General features: G+C 46.2%; 1 protein-coding gene across 1 annotated transcript in view; it reads right to left on the bottom strand.

Annotated features, from left to right (window-relative positions):
* Positions 1 to 3,131: 3,131 nt before the first annotated feature.
* RPIA (ribose 5-phosphate isomerase A) overlaps positions 3,132 to 12,408 on the bottom strand; it is a 29,769-nt gene continuing 20,492 nt past the window's right edge. Inside the window, exons 8-9 of the mRNA XM_084764989.1 lie at positions 9,274 to 9,373; positions 3,132 to 4,243 (exon numbers count right to left, since the gene is read on the bottom strand). Coding sequence (XP_084621115.1) covers positions 4,149 to 4,243; positions 9,274 to 9,373 — 195 coding nt within the window. The 3' untranslated portion in view covers positions 3,132 to 4,148. The remainder of the gene's footprint in view (positions 4,244 to 9,273; positions 9,374 to 12,408) is intronic.

Genomic DNA, 12,408 nt, shown 5'->3' with positions numbered 1-12,408 from the left:
AATGAAGCGAAGGCTGATGCAATCCTCAATCTGGCTGCATCCGCTGCTAGGTGTGACAGGAAGTCTGCAGTCAGGCATCTGAGGGCACAAGAAATTGTTGTGGTCCCAGTGAAGTCTGGAGGCTGAATCCCATAGCAGGGTATCTGGGATCCCAAGTCATCCACACCAGTGTCCGGTTCACGGCAAGTGCACAATGCCAAGACTCACAGGTGTGAAGAATTGCTAACCCAAGGCTCAGGCCCTCTGGATCTCAACAAAGAGGAATGCTGTTTCATCTAGCACAACTGGTCTGGCTCTGTCACGCCTTGGGGTGGCTATCAGCCAGCCTGATACCCACACCTAAGCTCTGGGCCCTACTGATGAACATAAACAATTCCAGCGGCCATTAGGCAAGAAAAGCAAGGCCAACCCCTCACAATCATATTTGAACACAGGTGAAACACAAGTCATAAAAAAGACCAGACCTGGTCCTGGCTAATCATAGCTGCCCACAGCTTTGGTCTCACTCCATTCTTCTTTCCATGTAGGTAAGAATGTTAAGATGCCAGCCCAAAGAATCATTCCTGCTTCCCATCAGCCCTTGGTCCTGGACAAAGCCTCCATCTTTACTGTGACCAAGAACAAGCACAGATCCTCTTAACACCAAGACATCCCACAGGCTACTCTTCATGTGGATCCATGACTTGACTTTGGCTAAAGGGAATTCACAATTCCCTTTCCTGGTTTGTGCCTATGGTGGCCATCGTGCCCACCTCATATAAAGAACTGAGAGGGGAGAAAGAGTAGTTGCTAAGGGTCACTTCTGTGACAGACTAGACAAGGGACACTCTCCAACTAGATTACATTCAATGTTCTAGTCCTTTCTTCCAAAGAAAGCTCAACAATGCAGAAACAAACAGAATTAGCCATGAGCCAGGCGGATCGCTGTGAGTTCAAGGCCAGCCTGGTCTACAAAGCGAATCCAGGACAGCCAAGGTTACACAGAGAAACTCTGTCTCGAAACACCCCCCCCCCCGAAAAAAAACAGAATTAGCCATGAGCATGCAGGCACGTACATGTGCAAACAACCATTCACGGACTTCACAGTTTAACAAATGACTAGTAACTCATGACAATAGATACGATCCAGGGACATAAGTTAGGCAAAACCCTACCACTACGCAGAAGTACAAGCAAGGCTAGGAACCAGAGAAGTCTGAACAAGGTACTTAAATTGAGCCTTGCTTTTTCGCTCTGAAAATTAAAGCACTCATAAAGGACCTGTGGGACGATGGCAGTTCCAGAACAGTGCTTGGCAAAGGAACACGTTCAAAGAGAACACTCCTCTGTCCCGCATCGCCTTGAGCTCTAGCTGAAGCCAAAACTGAGTCAGTTCTACCCAAGTGCCCTGGTTTTCCTTCCATGCCTCCCAGAAGAGTGGCAGCTTGCCTTGACTACAGACTTTTCCCAAAAAGCCCAACTCAAGGCCTGGAGAAGACTCAGGAGCTAAACAAACAGCATGCGCTGACTGTTCCTGCAGAGGACTCAAGTTCTGTTCCCAGCACCCACTTCAGGCAGCTCACAACTGGCTACCTGAAAGTGCAGGCCACAGTTTGCAACACCCTCTTCTCACCGCTGTGGGCACTGACATCTGGGTGTACACACCCATACACAGAAACACATACACTCAGACACAGTTTTTGTTTGGGTTTATGACAGGGTCTTACTATGGAGCTCTGGTGGTCCTGGAACTCACCATATAGACTAGGCTGGGCTCAAACTCAAGTGCTGGGATTAAAGGTATGTGCCACCATGCCTAGCTACAGAAATATAGCTTAAATACATATTAAAAATATTTTTAAGCCGAATTCCCTTGTCCTAGATGCTCAAGATAGAGCACAAGACACTAACAGAAAGGAATGTGGCTTAGCTCAGTCATCACTTACAAGATCACATTTAATAATTTAGTGGAAAAAATCCCTCATTTTAACTGAGTCTTTCATCAAATTTTATCTCTACGCTGCCCTATGATGCTTACCAAGTGTTTTGTTTTTCTCTAACAGAAGAAAAACCTCACATTAACATTCAAAAAAAAAAAAAAGCCTAGTTTGGTCACAAGTGCCAAAGCCCGTGAAACCAACAGGAAATTACATGTGCTGTGGAGCAAACAAGTGTTTCTGAAGACTAGCTAATCTTGTTTATCCATGAGTTAAGTCCACATCACACAAACGAACTTGTTTTGAAATCTTACTCTCTTACTTCTGCACAAAGGTTATTGACAAGCCAATTAAAATAATGTGCTACTAACACCAACAGCCTAACAGCAGCTGAGCTGAGACACCTATTTCCAGAGAGCACTTTCAAAGTAAAAATATTAGAATTAAGCAAGGAGGAAAGGTGCCCTTTTTGTTGGTTTGTTTGTTTGTTGAGACAGGGTTCTTCCCTCTGTAGCCCTGGCTATGCTGGAACTCTCTGTAGACCAGGCTAATCCAGAACTAAGGATCCACTGGCCTCTGCTGTGATTACAGGTGTGCATCACCACTCGGAGCTAGAAAATGCCCATTTAAAGCTCAATCCTGGTTGACTTCTATTCTAAAACTTGATTCAGCAACAACTTGGACACCAACAGATGTAACAGAGGTCAAACTTGAAAGAGAGGGTAAGCTGAGGATGTGACTGCTGAGTATGCAGTTAGCATGTGGGAAACAGGGCTCCCTGCACAGGCATGGTGACCAGAATGGACCGTGAGGCCCTTCCACAGCTATCTCTGAGCTGGGCATGGCCTACCTTTCTCTAGGAAGCTCTTCTAGGCTGTCTGCTGCTTACCAGGCAGTTTCTCTGAACACTAGACTAAGGGAATCAAGAAAATCCCAGTCTCTTACTGCTCATCAACTTCAGTCGAATACAGCAGCTGGGAGTGAGCAAATGTGTGCTCAGCTACGCTGCCATCACTCAGACAGAAAACCAACACTGTGCAGCAAAGTTCTCTAGAACACACATGTCCTTAATAAAGGAGCAATCTATCAGAAACAACCAAAGTGTTTACCTGCTCTGTCTCAGATCCCTGAGTGGATCCCACTCTTATCTGATATAAACTAGGAGAGTAAAATTGATTCCCACTTCAGTGCAAAATCTGTAGTGAAGACAAAGGGTCAACATGGCACACAATGTTTATTTCAACCTTCAAACAGCACAAAGAAGTGACAGCTTCTGATGCCGAATCATACAAGCGTTATTAGAGGAGCAAAACAATATTAACACAGAAAATCATTCAAACAACAAAAAGTAAGTGCATCACATCTCATGTGATCTTGTGCGTTGCCAGCAGGTGGTTCCCACCAGGTGCTTCCAACAGCAGGTGGTTCCCGCCAGGTGCTTCCAACAGCAGGCAGTTCCCACCAGGTGCTTCCAACAGCAGGCGGTTCCCACCAGGTGCTTCCAACAGCAGGCGGTTCCCACCAGGTGCTTCCAACAGCAGGCAGTTCCCACCAGGTGCTTCCAACAGCAGGCGGTTCCCACCAGGTGCTTCCAACAGCAGGACCCAAGCAAAGCCAGGGTCCCAGGTGTAGAGACCCCTAAGTCACTACAAACTCTCCGCTCCACTCAGACCTCTGTGCACCTGATCTTAAAACATAGGATTTGGGAGTGGTAACAATGAAAACAACTTCAGACAAAACAGAGTGTGGCAAGAAAGTAAACAGTAAACCAGGTTTCCCATAAGGCATCAGGAAGCCTGCTGGCTGGCTCCTCACTGCACCAGCTCAGGGAATGTCAAGTTGTTATTTCTCAGCAAATACAAAACTTCAGAAGCTTAACCAGCAAGTTGAGTCACAGCTTTCAGAGACAGTCCTCATCTCCTATTTTTATTTATACATTTTTTTTTGGTTTTGGTAAATGTTTGATATAAAACATAAAATCAAGTTCTATTTTATTAAAAAACTGAATATTTTAATATTAAAAATATATATATTTAAATTTCTTTTTAAAAAGACACATAGCAATACTTCATAAGACTGGATTGGACTGTCCCCAGCCACCCACGCATGGCCAGCTGTCCACTCTGGCACTGTGGACAGCTACAGGAAGGTACATTAAGGCAAAGGCTCCCGGAGATCTATGTCCACCGTGCCTGGGCTGGAGACTCAATGAGCACCCTGCTCCTCACAGGGTCAGAAGTGCTTCTCCCTCACGTTCACTGAGCCATCCTGCATCCCAAAGTAGACTTTCTCTGCCATGTTGATGAACAGGCCTGTGTCTACAACGCCTGCAAAAAAGAAGAAGAGCATTAAGGTCCAGCTTCCCAAGACAAGGGGAGCATCAAGAATCCCTGGGAGCAAACAGCACCAGACAAAACACAAACCCGAAGCTTGCTCTCTCACTCACGGCAAATGAAAGAAACTGAGGCTGTTATCTGTGTTCCTTCCTGGCACCTCTTCCTTCCACTACGTCATAGCTTGCTCTATGCATCCAAATGTGCCAGCTTCATCCCACCTCAGAGCCTCTGGCATGCTGTTCCCCTGCCTGACTGGCCATCCCTACCAGGGTCAAAGTGGCTGCTCCTCTTCATCCTCCTATGCACCTTTCTACAGAGACTCACCAAAACTACGTTAGATCCCTCTCCTCCCTTTTTTCATCATACTGCCAGCCTGGAGCGCCTTCCTCAGAGTCAGATGCTCACAAGCACACACCTGACAAGTCACATCAGAGTCACATGCTCACGAGCACACACCTGACAAGTCACATCAGAGTCACATGCTCACGAGCACACACCTGACAAGTCACATCAGAGTCACATGCTCACGAGCACACACCTGACAAGTCACATCAGAGTCACATGCTCACGAGCACACACCTGACAAGTCACATCAGAGTCACATGCTCACGAGCACACACCTGACAAGTCACATCAGAGTCGCATGCTCACGAGCACACACCTGACAAGTCACATCAGAGTCACATGCTCACGAGCACACACCTGACAAGTCACATCAGAGTCACATGCTCACGAGCACACACCTGACAAGTCACATCAGAGTCGCATGCTCACGAGCACACACCTGACAAGTCACATCAGAGTCACATGCTCACGAGCACACACCTGACAAGTCACATCAGAGTGCAATTCCTCGAGCCACAAGTAATAGACAACCCAGCAGAAAAGTGAGTAAAAGGCCTAAACAAGTACTTCTTAAAAGAAGCAATCCCAAAACCCCAGTGTTTAGGGGGCTGGAGGGATGGCTCAGCGGTGGGAGCACTGGCTGCTCTTCCAGAGGTCCTGAGTTCAATTCCCAGCAACCACATGGTGGCTCACAGCCATCTATAATGTGATCTAATGTGCATTGTATACATAATAAATAAATAAATCTTAAAAAAAAAAACAGTGTTTAAAAGGGCATTCACACTCACTAGTGAGGGCCAATCACAGGATGAGTGACAGCCGCTGACCAGAAGGAGAAGGCAGACAGGAGTGTCACTGAGGCTTGCTGGCCATCGTCCAGCTCAATGAGAGACCCTGACTCAAAGGAAGATAGGACATACAACATATTCCTCTCACTTCTGCACATACATACTTAGGTTTACACACCACATGCGCTTGCATGCACTCACGTTCTCACTCACATGTGCTCATGTGCACACACACAGTAGCATGAATATATCTACACACTTGTTTGTGAACACATACTGATAGTGGAATACTACTCAGCAATGAGAATTAACAAACTATATATGGCCTTCACCAAAAATGTTTATATACACACACATATTAGTGAGATAACACTGGCCAGCTATCAAAGAAAAGGGGAGTGAGCCTGCTGTGTAGGGAACAGGGACCTGCACTGGTGCGCTGTACTGGTAAACTGAGTCTAATCTTCTTATCTGGTACTTCCATGCTACCACGGCATTAAAAATGCAAATGACCACTAGCAGAGATCTGCTTCAGTAAATTTTGTTACATGGCTACAAAATTAGAATATCCATTATTTAAAAAAAGAAAGTAAAGCCGGCCAGTCTTTTGGGAGTAGATATGTAACAAACTAAGACGAGAGGGTAGAACACAACCTGAGCATGGCATGCCATCACTCCAGTTAAAAGGGGTGAGGCAGCCAGGCTGGCGCACACCTGTAATCCCAGCTCTCAGGGAGGCAGAAGTATGTGGAGCTCTATGAGTTCGAGCCCAGCCTGGTCTACAAAGTGAATCCAGGACAGCCAGGACTATAAGAGAAACCTTGTCTCAAGAAAACAAAAACAAAAACAAAAAGGGGTGGGAGAGTGAGGCAGGGGATTTTCAACCTTTGTTTTGGTGGTAAATCATCTCAGAACAGGCCACGCAATTCTTTTGGTAACACTGGCTGTCTTCAGACAGAGTTAACTGGCTGCCTGATAAAGAGGTGGAGCACTTGCCACTGTTGACTCATACTTTTGAACAAAGCTAATTTCCGAAGGATAAGTAAAAATAAGACATTTGTGGACAGCCTTGGTCATGGATGTATGCAGGTCCTGGCACAAACTGCCTGCACAACCAGAGCTTTCCAGGGATGAACAAAGCAGTGTTCAACATTCATTCTGATCAGAACCTTTGTAGCACAACCTAGAAGCTTCAATCTGGCCCCAGCAAAAGTAAAACCCACTTCAAAAGCTATAAAGAAACGGCAGGAAGCCAGGCATGGTGGCACACACCTTTGTGAGTTCAAGGCCAGCCTGATCTACAAAGTGAGTCCAGGACAGCCAGGGCTACACAGAGAAACCCTGTCTCAAAAAAAAAAAAAAAAAAAAAAAAGGAAAGGAAAGAAAGAAAAGAAATGGCAGGGCAGCAAAGGTATGATTCTGGATCCTCTACCTAATAAGGTGCTAGGAGTAACTGATCCCCTCACCCAAAATAGAATCTGACTTTGGGCAGAGGGCAGACCCAATGAGACATGCACAGGGACTGTTTTCTCAGTATCTCACTAGCACAGATAAACCTGAGAATAAACATGAAGGCTTGCCATTCCTCTTCTCGTCCCTGGATTTTGTCTAATCTAATAAACAAAAAAGGAGAGCAAAAGAGCGCCAGCGATTGACCATGGATGGATCTGTGGTAACATTCCATCTCCTCAGTCTAAACTGCAACTCTTACCTCTCCAGGATGTAGATCCTTCATGCTTAATAAAAGGCAAGGTGGACTTCCTCACATTCCTCACATACAACACTTCAAAGTCACCAAGACCAAGAAAAAGCTCCAGGAAGAGCAAGAGAGCCCCCTAGTGGGCACAGGAGGAACACGCCTCTTCCCTCTCAACCCTGGGTGGGTCTGGGTCAGCTCTGCCTACTAAGCATGACCTCCAGAGTAACTCATCTGTTTCACCTAGTGAATGAAAGAAAGATTGTCAGAAGACTAAAGACTGTCAGAGGCTGGACTTGGAAGAAATAGCTGCCTAAATATACAGCATATATTCACACTGGTTTCATTCCCAACTAGCACAAATAACTTAGAATCTAGCAACAATAACAACAACAAAAAACAAATAAACAAACGAACAAAAGCTAGGCAGTGGTGGTACATGCCTTTAATCCCAGCAGAGGCAGAGGCACGCAGCTCTCTGTGTTCAGTGCCAGCCTAATCTATAGAGTGAGTTCCAGGACAGCCAAGGCTACACAGAGAAGCTCTGTCTAGAAAAACCAAAAAAGAAAAAATGTAAGAAAAAGAAGGGGGATGAGGTCAGTCCGCACTGAGACAAGGTCTCGTATAGCCCAGGCTGGCCTCAAATTCACTATGTAGCCAAGGAAGTCCTTGACCTCTGATCATCCTGCCTCTGCCTCCCAAGGGCCAGGATTGCAGGCGTGTGTCCCTGTGTGGACACAATCTAGTAGTTAATTAATGGTGACAATAGTGTATCCTTTCTCCCTAGGGACTTGATCACTCAACACTGTTTTAGGAGGTGATTGATCTCAATCATTTAATCCTCCCGATGACCCTATGAAGTAGCTATTAATATTGGCCCTTTTACAGAGGAGAAGCTGAGACACAGCTGTTAGCTGGGGCTCCAAGTTCACACTGCTAGTGCATGGCTGGGTTAGAATTTCATCCAGGCAGTCTGCTCCCAGCTTCCATTCAGCCACCACACTCTGACAAACCAATTTTATCTACCTCATCATCCAGATATGATTTAGATTATTCCTCAGCATTGCAATAATGATGCCTTTTAAGTCACCTCATCCTGTAAATAAATCCCCTCCTACAAGCTCTGACCTGCCAGACTTAAGCCTGAGCGCCAGTGTCTCTGGCTAGCTCACTCAGCCTTCACCCAGGAAGGTCCTCAACTCCTACCTAATTATACCTTGGCACAGAGGCAATGCTTACACCGCCTTACTTCAGCATGGCACTCGAGCATGTGAGCACTCAAGTTCAGGGTCTGGGGTCTGGAGAGATGGCTCAGTGCGTAAGAGAGCACACTGCTCTTGTAGAGACCCAACTTCAGTTCTGAGCACCCCTGCTAGAAGGCTCACCACCAGATGTAACTCCAGCTCTAGGTCAGATGCCCTCTTGGGGTCTCTATGGGCACCTGCATGTAAATGCACATACAGAGACACATAAAAATTACCCAGATCTTGAAGGGCCAAGGTCAAGAGGCAGACAATCTAGAGCTCACACCTTGATGCTATAGTTGTTAAGTAAACCACTTAGCTTAGCTCTGAACCTGAGCTGTCCCAAGTAACTTAACTCATCCAAGTGGAAATCCAGTGAAACTTTTTAAAATGCTAAGCAGTGTCTAGAAGATGCCATGGTAATATACTTACGATCAACATCTCTTCTAAGAAACTGCCCCACACCTTACAAAGAAAGCAATCTCTGTGAACTAGACTTTTGCTATTTCTCCAGCAGAATCAGCCTTTCAGTATCTGTAGCCTACTACAGGTTTACATCAGCTCAGTTCCATGAACTACACAGGTGTAACCTCTTGCCTGTGACATGTGACCAGTGAATAGGGGTAAACTTTCCCCTATAACATCAAAGAAGCTGCAGTCAAGCTCCGGGAGAATGTGAAGGGTGGTCTCTCCCAGGGATGGTGACCTTACTTCAAAGCAAGCACCCTCTGACTGTCCATCAGCTCCAATGCCATCCCAATCCAAACAGACTATGAAATACATACACATAAGGACTGTTACAAAGCCAGGGGAAGGGAGGTAACTACATTAAAATCATCAGACATGATATAAAGTGAGTTCTTCCCAACTACGTCCTACAAAGCACATGTCCATCCAGAAGACGGGATAGTTATGGTGACTGTGTCCAGTGGATACCACTCAGCTTACCCGGAGTCATTTTGATAGCTGTGTTCACTTCGCTCCATTTGTGTACCCGGTCAAACTTCCAGTCCAGAATAAAGTTCCCATTATCTGTCACCACAGGCCCCTAGAAGATAATTTTCCACAGTGACCAAGGATGAAAACACAGGTAGGCAAAGGAAAGTAAAGGCGTTAACCAGACAGATGTCCCCTGCTCTGTGCTTCCCAGAAAGTGGTGCCGTAAAACAGTAGTGAGCAGGCACTTTAGGGTCCTAGATACTTGGATTGGATTAAGTCTTAACGCCACACAGGTACAGAATTAAGAAACTTACTGTTTCTCAAGTGGCAAAGGGGAGAACAGAGATGCAAACAGGAAGGGCTCAATGAAGTAACGTTTTCAACTTGGCAGAGTGAAAACCTCCAAGACAACTGACTACCAGTATCAGCACATCTCAACGCTTAGCACAAGCACCACCAGTAATAATGTAACTTCACACATCATACCCTCCCCACGGCAAGTCTCATTGAAAGGATGGGGCAGACAGACAATCCGAGGTCAAATAGGTCAGAGAATGAAAAGTTTTAGCTATGAATCCAGAATTCCTCAACATCACTGGACAAAGAAAATCAGACTATTTAGTAAGAGCAACGGTGGCAGAGCACAGGCAAGACTCCTCTGCCACCCGGAGTGAGCCTGGTGAAAAATATGCAACGGTAAAGCAGGTGTGGTACTTATATCTATAATCGCAGCACTCGGTGGGTAGAGACAGAAGGATCAGAAGTTCAAGGTCAACCTCAGCTACATAGCAAGTTAAGGAAGGTAGTATGGACTACAAAAGACCCTCTCTTCAAACAAACAAAAATTCAAGGGAAGGAGGCTGCGGCCTCCGTGAAGCCACTGTATAATCAGTTACCACAGCTTCTTTTTTAAAGGAAGTCAAGAAAGTATGTCAGGATACAGTTATGGTCCTTTACTTTCTCTATCTCCCAATTTTTTCTAGTAGGTACATACACTTCAGTTTGAGATCACTACTTTTGGTTGTTTGTTTAAATACAAAAGAAAAAGTCTGGTGCCAAGCCCGCTGAGCAAGGCCCACCCTGCAGCACTGCTGAAGAAATGTATGGACAAGAAGTTGTCGGTGAAGTTAAATGGTGGCAGACAGTACAAGGAACACTGCGGGGCCTTGATCCCTTCCTGAATCTTGTGTGGCGATGGCAACTAGTGGGCAACAGAACAACATCGGGATGGTGCAGTGGCCATATGAGCAAACAGCCATCATCACGGTAGACGCCTTGGAAAAAGTCTAAATAATGTCTGTTCAGCAGAGGCACCCACATGCCCAGCCATAGGGCCTGTTTGATTGTGACATAGAACTGGGCCATGTACATTTTCATATGCAACTTTTTGCTAAATAAACTTTTGTGATGCTCAAAAGAAAGGAAGGGAGGGTGGGAGGGAGGGAGGGAAGAGAGGGGAAAAAAAAAAAGGAAAGGAAAGAAAAATGTTCTCTGCAACCCAGTTAGAAACTGAGAGAAACACCTCCACTGGAGCATTATGTGTTCTCCTCATGTGTCTACTTCCTGGTTCATTCAGACAGAAGGAGAGCGCAGGGGGCAGAGCTCAGTGGTAGACTGCTTGCCTAGCATTTCCAGAGCCTTGAGCCCAATTCCTAAGACTAGAAAAAAAGAGGCTGGGGGTGAGGGGTGCCCCATGCAGAAAGTTCCTGGAAAGATCAATATCCTCCTTCAGCCTTCTGCAGGAGGATTAACCAATGGGAATGTCTGTGGAACTCTGCTGGATAAGGCTGAAGTGTGACTTCTCCAGGTAGCCATTTCTGAGCTCAGTCCATGTTGGTGGACTCGTTTTTCTCAGCAGGACTCTCACTCCACCTGATCTGGTAAACCCTGATTTTGTGAGAAATGTCACAGAGCATACCAGGAAGATTACAGGCCCAACCCTTTCCTGATAAGGAACTTCTTCAAGAAACACAGGAATTCCTAGAAGTCCCCCACCCTATGCTGAGGAGATCCTAGCCTCCAGTAAATGACCTGTAGTTGTACCTAGAAGTCATCCCCTCACACGCAGGATAATTAAGGGCTGTTTTCTCCTTCTTGCGATGGGGCCTCATACTGTAAATGAGACACTGTACCACTGTATGTAGATTAAGTGCCCTGGCACCCTTAACCCTAGCAAATCAGATACATTCACCCTCTCACCCCTCCCCAATATCCAAGGATTATAAATAAAGGCTGGCTGCCATGTTGGGGCACTCTTCTGCTGTCTCTTGCTCATATGCTCCTCTGAGACTCCATTTATTCTGAGGTGAACCACCACTGAATGCCTGGGGCTTGACTGCCAGTTAAGGCAGTCAAGGCAGCTTTGGCAGAACTGCCTTGGCAGCCGCTTCACCACTGCTAGCTCAGTGCTGACCCCTGGTGACACTGGGAACCTATCCTACAGGCCTCACCCTTAAGCTGTCTAGCCACCCCTGAGCAAGAAACAGACCCTTGGGACCTTTGATCCCAAGGTTCATCCATTCTCATCTGGAGGCAAGCAGTGCCTGGACCAAGCCGCAGGACAAGAGACCCAGGCCACCCACCCGACCAATGCTGACTGACAAATGTCAAGGGCTGTGGAGTTTATACTGTTACTCATCTAGGGGCAGATTGTCTTGGGCCATCTACACTCTTTGAAATGTAGACATAGAGTAGCTCCCACCAACCAAAGGGCTAAGACAGAAATGCTACCAGAGCTGAGCAGTGGTGAGGCATGCCTTTAATCCCAGGGGAGCTAGCCTGGTCCACAAAGCTAGTCCCAGGACAGCTAAGGCTACACAAGGAAACCCTGTATGGGCGGGGGCAGGGGGTTGTTGGAATGCTACCAGATAGCACTAAGGCCTAGAGCTAAGATTTCCCCATTTTTCTGTGACCTGACTATCTGGTGTTTCCAGTGTATTTGAAAAGTGTCATTTGTGGCCTCTGTTTGTCTCTGTACAAATTAAAATTGTTATCTTACTGGAATGCAGAATGTGGAAGAACCTACATCTGTGGGAAAGACTAAGCTTTGTCACAGGTGGAAGCAATCTTGGCGGGCTTTACCCTTGGGCACCCCAGGAATACCTTGTGACAGACTGAGTGGAGCCATCCTGAGCCTGAAATTCA

Source organism: Acomys minous (genome assembly GCF_964271855.1).
Source record: "Acomys minous genome assembly, chromosome: 17".
Taxonomy (NCBI): Eukaryota; Metazoa; Chordata; class Mammalia; order Rodentia; family Muridae; genus Acomys; species Acomys minous.
The sequence above is the reverse complement of the archived record's forward strand: the minus strand, read 5'-3'. Positions and strand labels throughout refer to the sequence as shown.